The following is a 23,804-nucleotide window of genomic DNA, read 5'->3' as shown; positions in this document are numbered from 1 at the left end:
GTCATAAATGACCAGGAGGAATGCTTTAAAATATGCATGCAAATTAGTCCCACTTGTCAAAAAGACATAAAGTAAGACAGCAAATGGGAGTTCTGGAAAACCTTTCATTACATTCCCAAATGCACTGAACACATTTACACAGTACTCAATTTTTTTTTTAAAGTGTCTTTCTCATAGAGGATGGCTTTTTAGGAACACCCAAAAAGTATGATCTTGATGTCCTGGGTTAGAGTACTTAAGTATGTGGAGTTTCTGCTATGAATCCTCAAACTCTATAGGATGCAAAGAAAGAGACATGCCCTTAGGCCAACCTTAATCTTCGGATGAACCTCAGCAGAGTCATTTTGTACCACGAGCACACTCCAACAGCACCAACCCACAAATGACTTTCTATTTTAAATTTCCTACACTCACACATTCATGTCACTGAGGCCCAGCTTGCCATTGAAGTGTTTTCCAACATCACAGCCAAACCACACAGCCTAGAAATAGAAGAGGATGAAAGAAAGTCAACATAAACCCTGTCTTCCTATTACACCAAAAAAGTAAAAGATGTTTGAACCCCAAAGATACAAAAACAGTACCAACCTCTCCGTCTTTGATGGAGGCAGCAACCATCTTTTTCAGGAAGTCAATGGGCTGGTTGTTGTATAGAGTTTTTCTCCCTCCAACCATATTGCTTAAGTATTCCACGGTGTAAAGTTTGTTGTACTTGTGCTGGGGCCTAGGGTCATTCACTAAACAAATCTATTGAGATCAAGAACACATTGATTAGAGCACAAAACAAGGAATGTCAAGCAAGACGTAGCTCTCCTCTAGGTTCAGGTTTGCATCAAGCTCATCATCTCTGCCTATAAGCTAAGCATTACAGTCACATTGTTATTTAACAATTTCTTTGTTAGTCAACAAAGAAACAAAAGGTGGCAAAATACATGTGAGAGAGGCTCCTGCTTATTCTAATTCATTTAAGAGACAACTTAGGAGGTACATCTGTTTTTCCTGTCAGCAGGAACTGCCCTAAAACCAATTCTTTTTTTTTTCTTTTCTTTTCTTTTTTTTTTTTTTGAGACAGAGTCTCGCTCTGTCACCCAGGTTGGAGTGCAATGGTATGATCTTGGCTCACCACAACCTCCACCTCCTGGGTTCAAGTGATTCTCCTGCCTTAGCCTCCCAAATAGCTGGGATTACAGGCGTACGCCACCATGCCCAAGTAATTTTTGTATTTTTAGTAGAGACGGGGTTTCACCATGTTGGCCAGGATGTTCTCAAACTCCCGACCTCAGGTGATCTGCCTGCCTCAGCCTCCCAAAGTACTGAGATTACAGGTATGAGCCACCGAACCTGGCCCCCAGAACTAATTCTGAAAAATTACGTGCACTGAGTAAGGAAAATTAGAGAGCTCATCACAAGGCTCCTGCTCTCAAGTTACAAAACAGGCATCTGCTTTAAACAGGACCAAGAAGCCAATAAAAGGAATCATCCTGCTACGCAGATGAGGAAGACCTACCTAAAGGGAACAGGAAAAACTATGATTGGTCCCCTCAACAAAAGAGGTCCCAGAGGGGACCTCAGTAAGAAGTGCTCTGAATCCACGGTAAGAAACACCCAATACACCTCCATCGTCTTTGCACTTGAGAATGATTCTGGTCCTAAACAGGGGCGCATGTGGGAATTAAAGTGACTGCTGGCTTACAGTTTAAAAAGTCTCTGAAGAGGAACACTGGGGAAAGTATGATAAATCCTGGCACCACCAACTTCATTAGGTGCATAAAATACTTCAGAAGAAGTGGGGAAAAATGTTTATTGTCTAGTTTGATAATCATGCATGCTAACCCAGAATCTTATACCACTTCCTGTGGTTAACAGCTGGTTGAAAGTCAACGGCCAGTGACTACCAGTGCCATTCTCCAACCTTATTTTCCATATTGAAGAGTGGCTTGACATGTTCCCTGTAAAACTCCAAGGGTGTTATGGGACCAATCTTCTGATAATTTTTATCTTTGTCTCGATACTCCCAGGTAAATGTCTCTGGTGGATTACCCAAACAGATGCACACCACTCGGAATATCTGGAAGAGAGGAGGAGGACAGATGAGCAATAGCTAGGGGGAAATGTTATTTTTTTCACCTCTTCACTTTCCTTAAGCTTAGGAAACACAAGAAGTTAGTGGTTCAATTCAAACCAGAAATTTCACAAGAAATCTAATACTGTGTCAAAAATTGGAAAGCTGATGTCTGGGATTTGCTATCAGTCAACTTGTGAGTTCTCAAATAAATACTGTGAACAATGCAATTCTGAATGTTAATATTTATTAAACTTCCTTGGCCAAGAATCTGCCTACCATTGATACTAACAAGATCTGAGTTGCTGTTCTGTTGATTATTTTTCAAGTAACAAGTAATGACAAATTTTATAAATGGATTTCCTTCCCTTTATGCATTGATGTTTTCCTTACATTACAACACGGGTCTCTACTCATAGGAAAGTAGTTTTTCCGCTGGAGTTGGATGACAATGCCTATTAAAAGTATTATTAGAAGAGGAGAGCCAGGTGAGGTGGCTCATGCCTGTAATCCCAGCACTTTGGGAGGATGAGGCAGGAGGATTGCTTGAACGCAGGAGTTCAAGACCAGCCTGGACAACATAGTGAAACCACATCTTAAAAAAGAAAAAAATGAGCTGGGTATGGTGGCTCATGCCTGTAGTTCCAGCTGCTCAGGAGGCTGAGGTGTGAGGATCACCTGAGCCTAGGAGGCGGAGGCTGCAGTGAGCCATGATTGTGTCACTACACTCCAGCCTGGGTGACAGAGAAAGATCCTATCTCAAAAAATACAAAAAGTAGGGACACATGTTCTCAGGATCTCCTGAGAGCTATTTCATGGTTAAATTAAAAAAAAAAACAAAAAAAGTACAAAAATTAGCCAGGCATGGTGGCCTGCACCTGTGGGTGGTCGGTCCCAGCTACTCAGGAGGCTGAGATGGGGTGACCACTTGAGCCCAGGAGGCAGAGTGTGCAGTGAGTTGAGATCACACCACTGCACTCCAGCCTGGGTGACAGAGCAAGGACCCTGTCTCAAAAATAAGACAAGTAACTTTTAGTAATAAGATATAATTTTTTGGGTTGTGAGACAACATATTTTCTAATGATGCCACAACACCTTCAAGTTAACATCATTACAATCCAAGGATTTATTTTATATTGTTTTCATTTTATAGGAATGCAAAAATAAGGCGAGGCGAGATCAGGAGTTCGAGACCAGCCCAGCCAACATGGTGAAACTCTGTCTCTACTACAGACACAAAAAATTAGCCGAGCCTGGTGGTACGCACCTATAATCCCAGCTACTTGGGGTCTGAAGCAGGAGAATTGCTTGAACCTGGGGGGCAAAGGTTGCAGTGAGCTGAGATCGTGCCATTGCACTCCAGCCTGGGCAACAGAGTGACACGCCTCTCAAAAAAAAAAAAAGGTAGAAAAAGAGACCTACCTTGCACAAGGACAGAATATAGAAAGTATTCTTCCTCTTCGTTTGTTTTTTTTTTTTTTTTTTTGAGATGGCAGCAGAGTCTCACCCTGTTGCCAGGCTGGAGTGCAGTGGTAGTGATTCTGGCTCACTGCAACTTCCGTTTTCTGGCTTCAAGCAATTCTCCTGCCTCAGCCTCCCAAGTAGCTGGGACTACAGGCATGCACCACCATGCTCAGCTAAGTTTTTTGTATCTTTAGTGGAGATGTGGTTTCACCATGTTGGCCAGGATGGTCTCCATCTCTTGACCTTGTTATCTGCCTGCCAAAGTGCTGGGATTACAGGCGTGAGCCACTGCACGGAGATGCAAGTACTTACTCTTCTATATCAAATGTCCTTGTCTTTTTAAAAATGTAACACTATGATCTGCCTCTCCCTTCTATACCTACAGTCACCACCCTGATCCAATCACCTATTACCTGGGTTATTTATACCACACATTTGTATCTGCTATCACCTTCAAGAGAAACAAATTTTATATTTACCAAGCGTGCCTATTTTGTGCTAGATACTATGTATCTGCTGGGTCCACTTAATTCTCATAATACCCTCTCAAGGTATAATTCCCTCCACTGCCCCCTCACCTTTTTTTTTTTCTTCTTGTTCTTTTTTAATCAGAGATTGAGACACAAAGAAACCAAGTAATTTACTTAAGGTCATATAGCCCAAGCAGAAAACCACAATCTAAACTGAGGTCACATGCTGTCAACAACAACAACAACAACAACAACAACAAAGTATTGCTCCTTGGCTAGAGGATTTAAAAAGGGAAGATTTATTGACCATCTACTGTGCTGTACTATCTTTCACTATCATATCTCTTAAGCCTCTCATCAAAGATGGTAGATATTATCCCCTTTTTACAGATAAAGAAATCATGGTTCAGGGAAATAAATCACTTGCCCAAAGTTATAGAGCCAGTAAACGGCAGAATTAGGATTGGAACACAGGTCTGACTTTAATGCTGTTTCCAAAACTCCATCTATCTACCATTTACTGTAACTTTGTAGGGTTCATATAACTTGTCTCCCATAAAACATTATAAACTTCTTAAAGAACATGATCATGGATATTTTGTGTCCTTTATAGCATCTAGCAGGGCTAGGGACATGAGGTAGGTATACCAGTTGATCTGAACATTGTTCATTTCTCCATATCACCACAGGATAAAATATGTTAAAAGCACTACTTTTGTCAACTCACTTCCCTGTTGAAGATCCAATGTTTCCCTATTACCTCCCAGAACAAATCCAAACTCCGTGACCTAATTTCTTTTTCTTACTTTTTAACTCAGGCATAACATATGTTAAGTGTGTAAAACACACTAATCTTAAGTATACAGCTCAATTTCATTTTTTTAAAAAACATACATATATACCCATCATTCACATCAATATACAGAACATTTCCAGGGCTCTGGAGGTTCTCTGGCCCCTTTGCTGTAAATAACTCAAAACTTCCACCAGATAACCACCATTTTTACTTTATAACCATGGATTACTTTTGCCTGTCCTTTAACTTCACGTATAAGTATTCAAAGAACACATTATCTTTTGTGTGCAGCTTCCTTTGGCAGACATAATACCTGTGAAATTCACACATACTGCTGTGTGTATGAGCAATTTGTTCTTCACTGCTGTGATTCTACTATCTTAACAGAAGCAAGTTATCTTACAGAAGTTATGCTTGTCATTCTGTTTTGTTCTGTTTTCCAAGAAAGAACCTTCTTTATTAAGATTTATTACATGTGTCATGATCCTGAACATCTGGTCATTAAATAATCTCTCTTTAACACTGTGTCACTCTCAAGTTAGTTTCTACCACAGAAAAGAGAGGCAGGGTATCACAGGAGCAACTATAATTGAGCTACTCTAGCCAAGGATTAATGAGCTCTGTTTGGGATTCACATGGAACAATCATTTTGCATTTGCTCAGTGCCAAGGCTACAAATGACAGCTTAGGCATCTGTCATTATGAGGAGGACATTGCCACTGGTAACTATGATCAAGTCAATGAGAATGAAGGTGTACAGTCAGAATACGTTTAGATTAGAAAGGTTTTAAAGACTTAAATGGTGTGTACTTTCAACGAGTAACTATTGTTACATGTTTATCTACATGTAGTAGTGGAATCAATTAGATCAATTCTCAGCTACCCAAGGGTGGTAAATCCAGCTCAGCCAGGCCCTGGCCAAAAAAGGAGAGGCAAGGCCAGGCCCAATTAAGAAAAAGATAACTATGTGAATTTCTGTTCACTTTTAAACATATTCTAAAGATAAATACAAACGTTTTACACTATAATTTGCAAAATAACTTATTATGCACTTGACTCCCTATTTGAAACAAAAAGTGTTAAATTCATCCTTCTCCCAAATACATTAGAGGAAATCCACATTTCTGCTATCTAAATGAATTCTATAGTGAGTCCTTTTGTAAGATAATACTTATGCCCTATCACCTATGTTTTATAAATCTGCACTTTATCAAAGATAAAACTAAGGCATAAATAAGGATGAGTGATATTTCTTTCTCTTTAGATTCTAGTAAAACTTTGTAACTTGAGACATGTTGCTTTGTTTTATACTGCTTGTTTACCATTACTATAAATTATCCAAAGTCATTAATATTTCAGTCTGTAACATTTTAGAAGGAATATTTGACTCTGCACCAAATAACGACAGTTAATTAAATGAGCTCTAATTTTTTTTTTTTTTTAAGACAGGGTTTCGCCATGTTGGTCAGGCTGGTCTTGAACTCCTGACCTCAGGAGTAATCCAAAGTGCTTCGATTACAGGCGTTAGCTACCACACCCGGCCTAAATGAGCTCTAATTTTTAAAAAATGCTCCAAAGAGTAACTTCCACGGTCTCTGATACTTTATTTCCTTGATAAGAGACTCTGCAATTCTGAAAAATCATTCCCTGGGCAGTGAGCTTTAGATACCCAAGTCTGCTCTCTGGTGGGCAACACAGGAGTGTCACCTGCTTCTCACAAGATCTACCTGGCATTCAGGAGAAAAGATACTAGATATTGAACACAAGAGATTATACAGAAATTAATAAGAGTACAACCATATTCCTAAGAATATAATTACACATTAAATTAATATTAAAACCAACAATTAGCCCATTTAGGGAAATGTATTTGTGACTTTAATTAAAATCGCTCACTTCCCATCCCAGTACTTCATATCTTTTCTCCTTTATTTTTCTCCACAGCACTTATCTTTTGGCATATTATACTTCTTATACACTTTGCTTTGCCTACTAGAACATAAACTACACAAAGGTATTCTTTTCTGTTTTGTTCACTGTTCAATTTCCAATGTCTAGAACAGTTTCAGGTGCATATGTTAAAGAAATATTTACCGAACACATGACTTTCTTTGGGAGTGGGGACAGAGCCTCACTCTGTCACCCAGGCTGGAGTGTGGTGGCATGATCTCAGCTTACTGCAACCTCTGTCTCCAGGGTTCAAGCGATTCTCATGCCTCAGCCTCCCAAGTAGCTGGGATTACAGACATGCACCACCATGCTTGGCCAATTTTTTGTATTTTCAGTAGAGACAGGGTTTTGTCACATTGGCCAGGCTGGTCTCAAACTCACCCTCAAACAATTCTCCCCTCTCCCAAAGGGCTGGGATTATGGGCGTGAGCCACCAAGTCCAGCCCCACACCCAGCCCTGAGCACTTGTCATTTCAAACCACATTTAGAACCAACCTGATAAAATATGGGCTTTCCAAAATGCTGGAAAGCTGAAGACAAAGATATACAAGGCTCAATGACACCTGGCAACTGATTTCTGCTTTTCCTCAACTCCTCAAATGAATAATGATGGGATCCTATTCATTCTGAGTCTGGTTTAAAAAGAACAAAAGCAGCCAATGTTTCTAATTATTTTCTTAAATATAGGTTACTGAGAAAGGTTCCCTAAAATTGTGATATGAGTACCAAAGCAAAAAGGGCAGCCTGCCCAAAATTGAGCTCAATTTTTTTATTGATGGAGACCCTTCACTTGTACCCTGGGGGCGGGTGTCAAGGAAAGCTATGCTGAATGCATCTGCACTTGCCTCTTGGGGCCATTTGTCTTCTGATTACGATTTTACATCTTTAGCTACTTAAATCGGGAACTTAAACTAACCTACAACACTGTGGATTATATAATCCCTTTCCAGCAACGTACAACTAGAAAAACTGCGACTGGTGCCAGAAAGGTCCAAGCCCTATTTCCAGTTTAAATACATTTCGTAAGAAGGTAAATTATAAAGAATGGTCCTACCTCTCAAGTCTCATAAAGGAGCTCCACTGTAACAGATTTCTAAAAATATTTTCAGGCAAGATATAGTGGCTCCTGTATAATACCAGCATGCTGGGAGGCTAAAGTGGGAGGATAACTTGAGCCTGGGAGATTGAGGCTGCAGTGAGCTGTGATCGTGACACTGCACTCCAGCCTAGGGAACAGAGCAAGACCTTATCTCAAAAAAAAAAACAAAAACAAACTCCCTAGTGGAAAGATCTGTTTATTTTAATTGACTTGCTGAAGTATAACATGGTTTTTAAAAAATGGAATCAGGAGAGAAAGGTAAAAGAATGAGACATGAAATAAAGGGAAAAAAGGCGTAGATCCCAATTTAAAAACATTATATGAGATTGAGTTCATTCCCATACCCATGACAGACATCAAGTGCGAAGGAGGAGGAAAAGATGCAGCAGTTGAGAGTCAGTCATAAGTCTTAGAAGGGCAAGAACCTGGCTGGGTGCTGTGGCTCAAGCCTGTAATCCCAGCACTTCGGGGGGCCGAGGCAGGTGAATCACAAGGTCAAGAGATCGAGACCATCTGCCCAACATGGTGAAACCCCGTTTCTACTAAAAATATAAAAATTAGCTGGGTATGGTGGTGCATGCCTGTAATCCCAGCTACTCAAGAGCCTGAGGCAGGAGAATCATCTGAACCTGGGAGGCAGAGGCTGCAGTAAGCCAAGATCGCCCCACTGTACTCCAGCCTGGGAGACAGTGCGAGACTGTCAAAAAAAGAAAAAAGGGTAAGAAACTTAAACAGTTGTTTAAGGCAGCTACAGGCAGCCACAGAATGGAAAGGTTAGAACAGTAAGGTAGTTCAAAGATAACAACCAAACTACTTGAAAGAGAGCAAAACTTTGTATTATTTATTCTTCTGCTCAAAAATCTTCCTGATTTCTCACTGTCTGTTCAACTGGGGCAAACTCTCACGTTACTATTCTAAGTTCTTATTATCTATGTCTAATTCTACCTTTCCACTGTTAAGGCTAAAAGATTTCAGTGCCTGAAACCACTGCAGAAGAGAAAGAATCTTAGTCTTCATTTGTATTTGCAATACTGGGTTGCTGAGAAACTCTAATACAGTAAAGTCTAAAGCACTGCAAAAATATTAATTAATTCTACTGTATAAAAATGTAAAGCCCTACAATCATTTGCCCCAACTTCTTAAAAATTTTTTAAGAGACAGGGTGTCACTCTATTGCCCAAGCTGGATTGCAGTGGTACAATCATAGCTCATTGCAGCCTTGAACTCCTGGGCTCAAGTGATCCTATAGCCTCAGCCTACCATGTAGCTAGGATTACAGGCATGGACCACCACATCCAGCTAATTTTTTCATTTTCTTGTAGAGATGGGGTCTCTGTGTTGCCCAGGCTGGTCTCAAGTTCCTGTGCTCAAGTAAGCCTCGTCCCTTGGCCACCCAAGGCAATGGGATTATAGACATGAGCCACTGTGCACAGTCTACCCCAACTTTTTTAGTTTTACTGACAGAGAAAGTAGTCTCAAAGGTAAAACGACCTATTGATCAAAGAATAGAATGGTTACAAGGACACTAAAGCAGTCACAGAAAACAGCTCAACTTTGAAGAAAGTGCAGTGCTGTGGGTCAATGAGCTAGTTATAGGAGAGGAGTAAGGAACCTACCATAGTGACTGTTTACTCACAGAGGAAGGGGAGAAGGGACGACAGCTCTCTACTACTTTCTGGTAGGCAATGAAAGAAGGGCAAAGATCTGCTTCTTTAAAAAAAAAAAAAAAAAAAAAAACTAAAACCACCTATGCCTGCAAAAGCAGGTAGAAAAGCAGATGCCTCTGGAGGCATTAAATGTGTTTTCAGGCACAGACAGACCTAAAAACATAGACTTTAGGCCAGGCGTGGTGGCTCCATGCCTGTAATCCCAGCACTTTGGAAGGCTAAAGCGGGCAGATCACCTGAGGTTGGGAGTTTGAGACCAGTCTGACCAACATGGAGAAACCCCGTCTCTACTAAAAATACAAAATTAGCCATTTGTGGTGGCACATGCCTGTAATTCCAGCTATTTGGGAGGCTGAGGCAGGAGAATTGCCTGAACCCAGGAGGCGGAGGCTGTAGTGATCTGAGATCATGCCATTGCACTCCAGCCTGGGTAATAAGAGGGAAACTCCATCTCAAAAAAAAAAAAAAAAGTACACTTTAATAAAACTATGCACTTCTGTGATGTTAAAGAGAATGAACTCACATAGATGACAACTTAGTTAAATAATGATCTTGAGATTACTTCAGAGGTGTTTATATCAGGTAATAGAAATGCAGACTATCTGGCCCCACCCTACATCTACTGAATCAATCTGCATTTTAACAAGATCCCAAGGTGATTCGTGTGCACGTTGAAGTCTCATGGCACTACTTTAGACCACATCTATTCTTTCCCTCTTTCAAAACCTTCCTTCTTTAATTATTATTTCTCTCATTCACACCTGCTAATCTTTTCTACACACTGGTTCCTTCACACTGTCGTAACTGCCAAAAGCTTTCTCTCCTATCTGTAAGTTCACCCTTCAAGATCCCAGGACATTATCCCAACACTTCCCTTTTCCTTGTCCTCCACATCCAATTCATTAGCAAGTCCTGACAGCTTCACTTCCAAAATATACTCTGAAAATTTTTTTGTTTTTGATATGGGGTCTTGCTCTGTCACTCAAGCTGGAGTGAAATGGTGACAATCATAGCTCACTGCAGCCTGGAACTTCTGGGTACAAGTGATCCTCCCACCTAAGCCTCCTATGTAGTATATGCCATCAAACCCAAACATTTTATATATTTGATGTTAAAAATGTACTTTTTAATCAAAGATGTCTTTAAAATAAAAATACAGATAATCAGGTTCTATTCTCAGGGAAATTGACTTTGTGGGTTTGGGACAAGTTAGAACTACATATTGTTTTTAATAGCAAGAGCCACTGCTGTAGAATTTCCTAAGTCAATCATAATGGCTTCTTTTCCCTTTTTGTGGCACTGACATTGTTTTGGGTCTTTGATTGACTGATTTTAGAGATGAGGACTCATATTGTTGCCCAGGTAGCACTTGAACTCCTGGGCTTCTGGACTCAAGTGATCTTCCTGCCTTAGCCTCCCAAGTAGCTGGCATTACAAGTGTCACCACTATACCTGGCTATGTTTTGCTTTTTTAACAGACAGGGATTTGGGGTTCTGGTTTTTTTTTTTTTTTTTTTTTTTTTGAGACAGAGCCTTACTCTGTCACCCAGGCTGGAGTGCAGTGGCACGATCTTGGCCTCCTCCACCTGCAGGGTTCCAGTGATTCTCATGTCTCAGCCACTCAAGCAGCTGTCATTACAGGGGTGCACCATCACGCCCAGCTATTTTTTTTCATATTTTAGTAGAGATAGGGTTTTGCCATGTTGGCCAGGCTGGTTTTAAACTCCTGGCCTCAAGCGACCCACCTGCCTCAACCTCCCAAAGTGCTGGAATTACAGGCATGAGCCACTGTGCCCAACTGAGAATACATTAATAATCTTAAGGGGATCTGCAAGCTAAAAAAATGGACACTGAAATAACATTGCAATAGAGGTGACTACACAGCTCTAAAACAAATCTGCCTTGTTGATCATCTCAATAAGCAGCCTGCGTCTCACTTCTCTCAGTAAGAATGCCTTTACGTAAACAAATTAAAATGTGTTTGAATAAATTCAAAGCCATCTGAGCTTCATGGCTGTTAATTAAGTCATTATTTTGACTTGCCTACAAGGTTAGGCAAATCATAGGTACTAATTTGTGGCTTTAAAACTGCAGCTAGACTCTTCATTACCAAAGAGTCAGGTTCAATAAAAAGGAGTCATTTGGGGGGTTGCAAAAATTTTAAAACCTTATACACAGGACCAGGCGTGGTGACTCATGCTTATAATACCTGCAATCTTTGAGAGGCTGAGGTGGGAGGATTGCTTGAGCCCAGGTGGTGGAGATCACCCCAGGAAACATATAAGACTGAATCTCCACAAAAGTGTTTTAAAAAAATGAACTAGGCATGATGGCATGCACCTGTAGTCCCAGCTACTTGGGAGGCTGAAGCAGGAGACTCACTTGCATCTAGGAGCTACAACTGCACCCCTGTACTCCAGGCTGGGCAACAAAGCGAGACTCTGTCTCTAAGGGGGAAAAAATCCCTTACACAAAAAATTCTGTAGTAAATAGTTTAGATAGCATCATTAAGTAAACCAGGCATCCCCAAACTGCGGCCCCCCAAGGCCATTTATCTGGCCCTCCGCCACACTTCAGGAAGGGGCACCTCTTTCATTGGTGGTCAGTAAGAGGAGCACAGTATGTGGCGGCCCTCCAACGGTCTGAGGGACAGTGAACTGGCCCCCTGTGTAAAAAGTTTGGGGACGCCTGAAGTAAACAATTGTATAAAACATTCATACGAGGGACTTGGTAAAGTGAGATCTTACTATTTCTCTGAGGCAAGAGTAGGGGAGGAAAATAATATGTGAAACATATCTGCCCTAATTCTTATCAGCCAATTATCATACTCTACCAATGATAAGGACATGAATCTGAGACACATCATTAGCTCAAAGATCATTAAAGAAAACATCAAAGGCCAAATGGATGCTTACAATCTACAGTAGTTATTATCTGGGTCCTTTTCCATACTGTTCACAGAAACTTCATTCCTACTATACCCTCACCTCTTAATCTAATCCTAAATAAAGGCAAATTATGTAGGAGATACAGCCTCTGCAAGACAGATCATTCCAAGCAGGAAGGGAAGAGAAGTAACATTTACAGAATTCCTGCTATGTGCCAGGCACTATGCCTGCATGCTTACGTTTAATTCCTTATTTGATTCCCCAAAAATCCAATAAGGGAAATATTTTAGATCCTAAACTGAACCTCAGACAGGTTAACTAACTTACCTAGGATGACAGACTGTTAACTAAAAGAGCCAGAATTTAAACCCATGTATGTCTGACTTCAAAGCCTATTTTTTCCTGCTATACTAAGATGCCTCTCTTCCATAAGAATTTGAGATAAAAATGAGGTTATTTAAATGCATTTGGTAAATAAAATTTCGGCGTTTGTTCACTTAACAAATATTTAAGAAACAGCTATTGTGTAAAACACTAGGCTAGACATGTTAAACATGAACTGAGCCTTTAGAGCAGGCGTCCCCAAACTTTTTACACAGGGGGCCAATTCACTGTCCCGCAGACTGTTGGAGGGCCGCCACATACTGTGCTCCTCTCCCTGACCACCAAGAGGTGCCCCTTCCTGAAGTGCGGCGGAGGGCCGGATAAATGGCCTCAAGGGGCCGCATGTGGCCTGCGGGCTGTAGTTTGGGGTCGCCTGCTTTAGAGTTTAAGGAACTTGTCCCAGGATATATGGCTACTAAGTAATGAGAAGACTAAAACTCAGACAGCCCGATTCCAAAGATAACACACTCCACTACTCCACTATGCTGCCTCTCTAAAATTTAAAGGATAACACGAGTGAAGCATTAGTGTTCTCCACTGCAGTGAAAAAAAGTAGGTCATTTTAATTCCATACAGTCCTGAAAGGAAGTCTAATAAAGGGCCCACTGGCTAGCAAAGGGAAACATTTATTCTTTCCTCAAACCAATTTCACGTTTATGTATATTCATTCTGGATACAGATGTATTCATAATAAAAATTCTTAACTGTCTTGATCATAAATAATATTACCACCTCCTATTTGTTTAGTGCTTTTTACATTTTCCAAAATGTTTTTAAATACATTATTTTAACAAATATAACCATCAACAGCTCCTCATCTTTACTAACACAGAAAAAAGCCAAAAGTTCTGGCATCCATTCAACATCTCTTACATCTCTGCCTTTCTAGCTTAATTTGCCACCCATCATACTGACACAAGTTATGTTTCAGCCACATTATTCCCTGAAGATTCTATCTTTGTTCATGGTACTATTCATACAATTCCTTTTGCCTAGAATGGTCTTCCTTGTTATTTACCTGGTAAATTCTGACTACTCTTTCAAGAGGTGGTTCAAATATCTTCCCTATGTAACCTTCAGCTCACTGAGCTAGTCACTCCCTCCTCTATGACCACCAAATCAGTTTTTACATATCTAGCATAGGATTTATTATAATTATAGATGTGTTTTCTTTTTCCCAAGAGACTGAGCTCTTTAAGAGCAGTGACTATGTCTTTTTCATCTGTTTCCTCAGTGCCAAACTCATAAAAGGTTTTTAATATTTATGAAATGATAAAAGGATGATTATACAAACCACTAAACTAGGAATTAGAAAACCTAAGTCCAAGTCCTATACTAAAAAGTAAAGTAAGTTTTAAGCTCAGTTTTTTCAGCTGTAAAATAAGTAATTTTAAATTCAATTAAACATTTGTTTTCATGACTATGCTTCCTAATCATTAATTTAACAGAAGGGAATATTCTGAGAGTTCTTTAGAAGGGTCACAGAAAATCCAAATGTTGTTATTACCTCCTCCATCATGACATCCTGTGTGGCCGAGATTTCTCCTTTGGTTGCTCCGCTGTGTACCAGGTTCCGCAGTCGTATACAGAATTCTCTCATCTATGAAAGAAACTTATTCAGCACTCCAATCGTTACCCAAATTCAATTGTAAATGAGCCTCATAGACCAATGCTAGTTCTATTTAATTTTAATTGATGCATAACTCAAACCATACTCATGCAAAGTTCATAAAGGCAAATGTTTTTCTTCAACTTGTCCGTTTAAACGCATAGCTAAAAATACTTTCCGTAAGGAGAAAAGGCATAAATTATTCCTCCAAAGTACTAGATGGAACTGCTTCTGCTCTGCAAACATCACATAAAGATGTTTTATGTGCCTGGGCATGGGAAAAACATCTGATTACATAATGCCTATCACTCAGAAAAAGCAGGAGACAAGATAATTATGCCACTAAGTCACTCTGGTAGATTTTTACTTAGAATTTCAATAGCTGCCCATTTTTCCTTCTCTGCCAATTGATGATGACCATGGTTATGCCATCCCCCAGTAAAATTTCATTTTTTTTTTAGCTGCCTAAGATAAACTGAAATCTAACCACAGTGCTAAAGAAGATGTTGCTCCCACTTCAAATAGAATGAAATGCCATACTATTAATGATCTTTTAGCCTTTGGATAAAGACTAAAAGTGTTTCCAAGATAGAAAATAACCTACTTCTAATGTTAGGGAAACACATCTATAGTTTATTTTAAAATGTAATCTTTCTCCCAGGAAGATGAAAAATCCCATTTTAGCCTCATGGATTAGGACAGCGGATTCTGGCAACTGCCAGTTCTCAAAAAGGATGCCTGGCTAGCAAAGCCACATCCCTGTAGGAATTCTAATTCTCCTTGGGAAAACTGGTTATGTAGAGAAGACATAATGATTCATTAAGATAACTGAAGCAAATAAAAAGCATTTCAGTAACTGCCTCAAATCTTTAGTGGGTGGATAAACCACACTGATGTGGTCTGGGGAAGTCTCAGAACACAGCACCCTCTTTAAAGGCATCTTGCAAATACAGTAGTTCTTTTTGGTTTTACTAGCATATAAAGGAGTTCTAGCCCACCTCCACTAGAACCAAGTGAGAGACACAACACTCTAAAGTGCTTGTGGCCAATATTAATTGGACATAGGACTTTATTTCCTAAATATTCCCCTAAGAAAACATTAAAATCAACAGAAACAAAGGTGGAAGTTTTTTTGTTTTTGTTTTTGTTTTTTTTATTTTTTTTGAGACGGAGTTTCGCTCTTGTTACCCAGGCTGGAGTGCAATGGCACGATCTCGGCTCACCGCAACCTCCGCCTCCTGGGTTCAGGCAATTCTCCTGCCTCAGCCTCCTGAGTAGCTGGGATTACAGGCACGCACCACCATGCCCAGCTATTTTTTTTGTATTTTTAGTAGAGACGGGGTTTCACCATGTTGACCAAGATGGTCTCGATCTCTTGACCTTGTGATCCACCCGCCTCGGCCTCCCAAAGTGCTGGGATTACAGGCGGAAGTTTTTTTTAATAAGGAAAAGCCCTCTAATTTTAATTATTTTTAAACTTAATATGTAGCTACCTTGCTTTTGACAGACACTGACATCAGTAGTTATCTTGTATACAAACTATATACACTGTATACCCAGGAACCCCTTTTAAATAATAAGTTTTAAGGAAACTACACTACTAAGTACTTTAAGTATTCAATCCAACCCTGCTTCAAACACTGTACCTTGTGATTCAGAATATCATTCATCCTTCTGGTTGCTTCTGTTGTATAAGACTCAGGGAAGCATTTCTTAGGGATAACACCGTATTTTTCTGAAAGAAAACAAATTTCCAGTGTTCAATAAGGTAAAAGATTAGAAACCCTGCCAAAAATAGTGATTGTTTTAAAAATTAGGCCATATTTTGCTGGCTTAATTCAGAAAATCCTATACTTCATATCATTAAGCAGGGATTTTTGTTTGTTTGAAGACAGAGTTTTACTCTGTCACTCAGGCTAGAGTGCTGTGACACAATCCTGGCCCACTGCAGCCTTAAACTCCCAGGCTCAGCCTCCTGAGTAGCTGCAACTATGGTGCATGATACCATGCCCAGCGAATTTTTTTTTATTTTCTATAGAGACAGAGTCCCACTAAGTTACCCGGGCTGATAGCAAACTCCTGGGCTTGAGCAATCCTCCTGCCCTGGTCTCCCAAAATGCTAGGATGCCTGAGCCACCTCATGACGCCTAAGCAGGTTTTCAATGTGCCTATTTATCTGTCTATGCTAGAATTAATTCTATTCTTTCTATCTACGATACTTTGTCACTTCTCATCCTTTTGGTCAAGATCAAGTGTATCTATCATACTTCTGTAAAGTGCTCAGCATGATGAGATTTCCCCAAAAGATAATGCTTTGAAGATATTTTTAAACAGCTGCAGTTTTAATGTGTTTCTTGATTACATCTATGGAAAGGACAACAGCTTTTTCATGGAAAGTTAGTTCTACTTAATACTGCCTTTTCTTTTCCAGCCCAACCTTCACAGTAGCTATCTCCTTACCCCTCATTTAAGAAAGTCACTCTACATGTGAGAATGGGAAATAAAAGTCCTTAGAAGTAACTATATATCCTTCTTGGAGACCAATTCTACTCTGTACTTAACCACCAAAGAAATGGCCCATGCCTAACTATAAAGGCTTACTTAATCACGCTGAGTTTCAGTTCCATTAAAGAAACAACTCTTACCAACAATATTGACAAGCATATCCCACTGGCCACCATCATTTGCAGGGTTCATAAGCAAATACTGCACCAGCCTCCCATCCTCAGGCTCCTTTCTCTGGGCTGTGTCCACAAAAGCATTCAAGAAGAAATAACAGCGTTCAACCTAAAGAGTAAAGAAAGTTAAATAAAACTAAAAGAAAAAAGAGCCAATAGTTTTATTGGCATTATCAACAGAATGGGAGTCTTGTAATTACCATGGAACCAACATGGTATTTTTTTTTTCTTTTTTAAAAACATGAATATTTCACGAATTTGAATGTCATCCAATAGAGGCCATGCTAATATTCTCTGTATCACTCTAGTTTGGGTATGTGTGATGCTGAAACAAGCACCATAATAAGCACTTTTAAACTAAAATTGGTAATTAAACATTGTATCTGATTTCATCAGAATATTGGAAGTTTCTTCCTATACCTGTGTATGTATCCCAATACATTGTGTATATGTGTACAGTGCTTACATTCCAACATTCCAATATTAAAACAAAACCTGGTATTTAGAGTCTTTAATCAAACATTTTATGAACACTTAAACATAATACAGATTTTCTTATTTTTAGACAGGGTCATGCTCTGTTGCCTAGGCTGGAGTGCAGTGCTGCAATATCACTGCAGCCTCAACCTCCCCAGCTCAAGCAATCCTCCTACCTCAGCCTCCTGAGTAGCTGGAAGTACAGGTGTACATCACCACACCTGGCTAATTCCCTTATTTTTTGTAGAGACAGAGTTTTGCTATGTCCAGACTGGTCTCAAATTCCTGGGCTGAAGCAATCCTCTCACCTCAGGCTCCCAAGTGCTGGGATTATAGGCTTACAGGCATGAGCCACTAAACCAGGTTAGTAATAAGCATTTTGAAGATTAGGAAAAGGAATATGGTCAGGCACAGTGGCTCACTTCTGTAATCCCCGTACTTTGGGAGGCTGAGGCAGACAGATCACTTGAGGTCAGGAGTTCGAGACCTGCCTGGCCAACATGGTGAAATGCCCTGTCTCTACTGAAAATACAAAAATTAACTGGGCTTGCTGGCATGCGCCTGTGATTCCAGCTACTTAGGAGGCTGAGTTGGGAGGAAGGCTTAAACCCAGGAGGCAGAGGTCACAGTGAGTCAAGACTGTGCCACTGTCCTCTAGCCTGTGCAACAGAGTGAGACCCTGTCTCAAAAATAAATAAATAAATAAATAAAATTATTTACTCTTTTTCAGACAAGTACTAGAGAAGGGAAATTAGGTCCCAGAAAAGAACAGATAGGCCGGGTGCGGTGGCTCAAGCCTGTAATCCCAGTACTTTGGGAGGCCGAGGCGGGTGGATCACGAGGTCAAGAGATCGAGACCATCCCGGTCAACAGAGTGAAACCTCGCCTCTACTAAAAATACAAAAAATTAGCTGGGCATGCTGGCGCGTGCCTGTAATCCCAGCTACTCAGGAGGCTGAGGCAGGAGAACTGCCTGAACCCAGGAGGCGGAGGTTGCGGTGAGCCGAGATCGTGCCATTGCACTCCAGCCTGGGTAACAAGAGCGAAACTCTGTCTCAAAAAAAAAAAAAAAGAAAGAAAAAGAACAGATAACCTAAAAAGATATTAAAAAAGGAGATATATTCAATTGAATATTGAATATAAAATTCAAAATTTCAAATAGACAAGCAGTAAGTTAAGTCACTAAGTTTATTATTTCATTGCAAAAAATAGCCACTTAACCAAAAACAGTTCTGCCTTTCAAAGAGTCAACTTTTGATACTCTGGAAGTCAGAATGAAAGCTGTTTCACCTATCATGAAAGGGCAGGCTGTAACTGGAAAAGCAACAAATGAAGAGGCAGTCCCTAATGAGGCTGATATCAGCACATAAAGAATCTTGCCAGATCAGTCCCATACCTTGTCCCAAAAAAACAGGTAAGATTGACTAAACTCAAACTCTTCAATATTTAATTTTTTCATGAATGGAAGCCTCATAACATTCAGACAAGAAAAGATCCAGCATCGCCCTGAAACAAGAAAGCACATCAAGAAATTATGAGGGTTCACACAGATAGCATTGCTCCAACTGTTATTTTCCAACAATGAACTCATGACACAATCTGGACAATTCAGAAAGAGTAAATCAGTAAGAGCAGAAAAATTAAAAACAAAACAAAAAAAGGTGGTATTTCTAGCAATATATATGCAAAGGTTTAATACCTTTAATGCAAACACTCTACATATCAAATAAAGAATCCATTACAAATCACCCAAGAAAATTACATTAGAAAAAGAAACATGCTAGAGAACCATAAACAGAGATCACAAACAGATCACTCAGTGGCCAAAAAAGATACAAACAGTAGAAGCAGTTTTAAAAGCTCATGATAAGACATCTGTTAAGTGAGGAAACATCCTTTCATTTATTTCATTTGGGGAAATAAGCATTATCAATCTGGATAGGGATCTACATAGGTACAAAATATCTGAATGTCATTTGGCAATACCTAGCAAAAGCTTTAAAAAGCCCTACCCATCCAGCTGGACGCAGTGGTTCATGCCTGTAATCCCAGCACTTTGGGAGGCCGAGGTGGGTGGATTATCTGATGTTAGGAGTGTGAGACCAGCCTGGCCAACACAGTGAAACCTTGTCTCTACTAAAAATACAAAAATCATCCGGGTATGGTGGCACATGCCTGCAATCCCAGCCATTCAGGAGGCTGAGGCATGAGAATCGCTTGAACTCAGGAAGCAGATGTTGTATGAGCCGAGACTGCGCCATTGTACTCCAGCCTGGGTAACAGGGCAAGACTCCGTCTCAAAAAATAAAGAAAGAATAAAAAGCCTCTACCCTTTAATCTGGAATATGCATTTCAATATGTTTCAATATAAGCTGACCTTAATGTAAGTCAATACTCCATTCTTCCAGTGATAAGTCAAAAAAAGGGCAGATATTTGCCTAACTGGATTTTACAAACACTTAAAGATATATATGAATAGCAAATTGTCTATCCATAATATTTTAGTTTTTTTTTTTTTTGGAGGGGAGACAGAGTCTTACTCTGTCACCCAGGATGGAGTGCAGTGGTGTAATCTCAGCTCACTACAACCTCTGCCTCCTGATTCTCGTGCCTCAGCCTCCTGAGTAGCTGGAATTACAGGTGCATGCCACCACACCCACCTAATTTCTGTATTTTTAGTAGAGCCAGGTTTTTGCCATGTTGGCCAGGCTGGTCTCAAACTCCTGACCTCAAGTGATCTACCCCACCTCAGCCTCCCAGAGTTCTAGGATTACAGACATGAGCCACAGCATCTGGCCAATATTTTAGTAATTTAAATGTATTTTAGATTTAAAGTCATGTTAGCATAATCAATGGATTTAGAAGCACTGTTTTTCCCACTTCACATTTCATTTTCACACTGATTCAATCTTCATATGTACCTAGCAATCAGTATCTGTGCAATCATTAGATCCATTCTTTCAATCAGCACACGTCATCTTTCTTCCATCTAGTATGTTTGAGTCACAGCAATGTTTTGAACCCATGCATGATGCTGTCCCTGAAAATTCTATACCAAGCATCAACTACACAATCAGATTCATCATGTGTCCTGTATGTGTATAATCACAAACTCCACGTCACCACTTCCTGCTCTGACTTAAGTGATCTTAATTTAAAAGGTCTATTTACAACGATATGCAACACCAATTTATTCAAACTTGTCACTTTTTTTTTTTTTTGAGACGGAGTTTCGCTCTTGTTACCCAGGCTGGAGTGCAATGGCGCGATCTGGCTCACCGCAACCTCCGCCTCCTGGGTTCAGGCAATTCTCCTGCCTCAGCCTCCTGAGTAGCTGGGATTACAGGCACGCACCACCATGCCCAGCTAATTTTTTGTATTTTTAGTAGAGACGGGGTTTCACCATGTTGATCAGGATGGTCTCGATCTTTTGACCTCGTGATCCACCTGCCTCGGCCTCCCAAAGTGCTGGGATTACAGGCTTGAGCCACCGCACCCGGCCCAAACTTGTCACCTTTTAAAAGAAGCTGATTCAATCAAAGGACCTCTGTAAGCATGCAAAAATGTATGCATCTGAGGTTTTTCAGAGTAATGTCTTCTCCAAATTATACTCTACTGCAAAATAAATTAACTGAGAGCGCCCATTAGAAAAGCCTTCAAGGCCTTAAATATAGGGTAATTCTCTCTTCTCTGAAGGAAAATTCTTAGGGAAAAACCTTGAGTTGTATCGGGTATAACTTCACTGATATGAAAATATGTTTATAATATATTGGTAAGTGAAAAGAGTAGGTAGATTACATAACACTGTATAAGCTATCAACCCACATTAAACACGCACACACGCGCGCGCACACACATACACAGACCTGACAAATATACAGGAAAAATATTCACCTGGTATTTGCAATATTCTACATTAAACAAAAATAATTTTGTAACAAGAAAAAAACTCTAAAGTTAACTATAGTATTTTCTGAAAGTCACCAGTGCCTTACTATAGTTCATCTTTACCTTAAATTTACCTGTATGCAACCTCTCTTCTATACGCTACATATTTCTAGTAGAAGGGATCTGGATGCACTGGTGATGTGAAAACTGCATGAAAATAAAGTACACAGCTCACATGCTATTTGGATCTTTTGTATATATGAAAGAGACACTGCAAAATGTGTAAGACCTGACCTGTTCCCTAAGAGATCACTGCAATCTAAACTATGTAGGACCACTGTAACATTACCAACTGGATCATCTGTAGCCTGAGAGCTCATACCACTCCAAGCACTTTCTTCTAGAGCAAAACATTAATTATTGTAAGGTCTTGACCTTTTCCTTAACATTTAAAAATCAACTTTATTCATGTATAATGTACATACTATAAAACGTACTCATGTGAAATGTGTGCTCTGTGAGTTCTGACCGACTGTAAACAAGCACTAATGTGCTTCCTGTTCATACAGATAGACTGGGAGTCGTTTTTAAGTAGATAAAGACTTTAAAAAATCCTTTTACTACAATTTTGTGGTAAGACTGTGCTCCTTAATTAGATCCCTAGATATCCAATCTTTCACTGTAGCTGTTTTTCTGAGAGTGGTGCTAGAAAGTAGAGAGCAAAACGAGACTTCTTGACAAGTAAGACATGAGAACTGAACTTTTTCCTGTATTACAAACTGATCTACTGGTGGGAACTGAGCCCATCAGCACATTAGCTTCAGCTGTAACCAAGAAGCATATTTAAAAGTAACAGCTGATGACATTTTAATGTGATTACATTGTATCTTTCCTATTTCATAAATTTGTATAGGGCCTTCAGGGCATTTCTGGAGAGTCCTCCAAGAATATGCCAAGAATATGAACATTTCTGCAATGCTCTGTTTTGTCACCAAGACCATTGATCTGCAAGACATGGGCTACAAACCACGTTAACATCAGGACATAATATAGTGAATTACACTCAAACGTACGCTCACGGACTTGTCTGTCACTTTAGTACTCTAACCGCATGTGCTAACAAGCCACAGAACACTAAAACAAACCACATGGGTAATGTTCTTAGACCTGCCTGTACCTGTGCCTCATTCTCTATGAATTTACGACCAGTTCTTTCAGTACGAACTTAAGACCGCTCGTAAAGAAGACACCAAAATGGGATGCTGTCAGGAAGGCCAAGGAAAGTATGGGACAAGTGGAAGCCCACACCTGAGCTCTTCTGGTTGGTGACGGGCTTGCCTTCCTGGGGCACGGCGTGCTGGAACACATGCTGCGCGCGCTGCACCGTGGCCCGCTTCAGACAGATGTCCAGCAGGTCATGGGTGGTCCCGACATTCTGGGCAAGTACGAACTGGGGGTCGGAATTCAGTTTCTGTATCAGAGCAGCTACCTTCTCCGAATTCAGTCCTGCTAGAAAACCAAACGGGATTTCAATGCCAAAAAGACCGGGGGAAAGGGCTGATCTGGGGCTCCCGCATCCCGGATCTAACTTCGTAAGCGCATCCTGAGGTGCCCGCTGCAGCGGGGAAGCCCAGGAGCCGCGTCCTCCTCCAAGGCGCTGTCTCCCTCCAGGCCCCTCCAGGCCGCTCCAGCCTGCCCCGAAAGCTGCCTCCCCGCCATCGCCCCGGGTCCCAGCCCCCAGCCTTCCCGGCCGCCGGGCCTCACGAGGACCGCGGAGCTCCTCTAGAGAGGACGGCGGCGGCGCCTCACCCGCGCTGCTCATGGCGCCTACGCTGCCCGGCGGGGTAACGGTAGCTTCCAGGGTCCTCGGGCGAGCGCCGGGGTTGCGCTGCGGCTCGCTGCCTAGGTGGCCCGACCGGCCTCTTACACCGGGAGCGCCGGAAGAAGGAAACCGGCTCGGCTGCGGCGGCGAGGAGTCTGAGGCCGGGAGAAACGGGGTCCGCGGAGGGACAAAACTCCCCCCTCGCGTTGCTGAGTCAGCGCCGTCGGGGCTAGCCCCGCCCGGGGGAGGGCCGACGGGGGCGGCCTGGCTGTCGCGCTAGGTCGGCCCGCGCCCGGGGGCCGAGGCCGCGCCCACCGCCGCGCAAGACCACGCCATTACCCTGCGCGCCTGGGCGGCGCCGGAGCGCTACCCACCCCCCCCGCCACTGGGTTCCCGCCTCCGCGCCGCGCGGGCACCTTGCTGCGATCAGGCCCGCTCCGGGAGGGAGGCTGACGGATTCCTTACGGGCTCAGACCCCAAGTACTCACTCCAGCATAGGGGAATCGTCCCCAGGAACCGTGTGAGAAGCCAAAAGGGGGCTCGAGGCGGG

General features: G+C 41.2%; 1 protein-coding gene and 1 non-coding gene across 4 annotated transcripts in view; both read right to left on the bottom strand.

Moving 5' to 3' along the window:
* The window catches only part of BLMH (bleomycin hydrolase), a 45,364-nt gene extending 21,857 nt beyond the window's left edge, over positions 1-23,507 (bottom strand). Inside the window, exons 1-9 of one of the 3 annotated variants that reach the window (XM_010342089.3) lie at positions 23,242-23,507; positions 22,741-22,941; positions 18,941-19,050; positions 17,035-17,176; positions 16,036-16,124; positions 14,288-14,380; positions 1,913-2,068; positions 589-747; positions 415-482 (exon numbers count right to left, since the gene is read on the bottom strand). In XM_010342089.3, coding sequence (XP_010340391.1) covers positions 415-482; positions 589-747; positions 1,913-2,068; positions 14,288-14,380; positions 16,036-16,124; positions 17,035-17,176; positions 18,941-19,050; positions 22,741-22,941; positions 23,242-23,254 — 1,031 coding nt within the window. In that variant the 5' untranslated portion in view covers positions 23,255-23,507. Of the gene's footprint in view, positions 1-414; positions 483-588; positions 748-1,912; positions 2,069-14,287; positions 14,381-16,035; positions 16,125-17,034; positions 17,177-18,940; positions 19,051-22,740; positions 22,942-23,196 lie in introns of all 3 variants that reach the window. The other 2 variants (XM_003931462.4, XM_074388421.1) reach the window with 2 other exon arrangements.
* Positions 17,302-17,405, bottom strand: LOC120366997 (U6 spliceosomal RNA). Its single transcript, XR_005581503.1, has one exon. It is a non-coding gene; the product is annotated as a U6 spliceosomal RNA (small nuclear RNA).
* Positions 23,508-23,804: the final 297 nt, after the last annotated feature.

Source organism: Saimiri boliviensis, chromosome 17 (assembly GCF_048565385.1).
Source record: "Saimiri boliviensis isolate mSaiBol1 chromosome 17, mSaiBol1.pri, whole genome shotgun sequence".
Classification (NCBI taxonomy): domain Eukaryota; kingdom Metazoa; phylum Chordata; class Mammalia; order Primates; family Cebidae; genus Saimiri; species Saimiri boliviensis.
The sequence above is the reverse complement of the archived record's forward strand: the minus strand, read 5'-3'. Positions and strand labels throughout refer to the sequence as shown.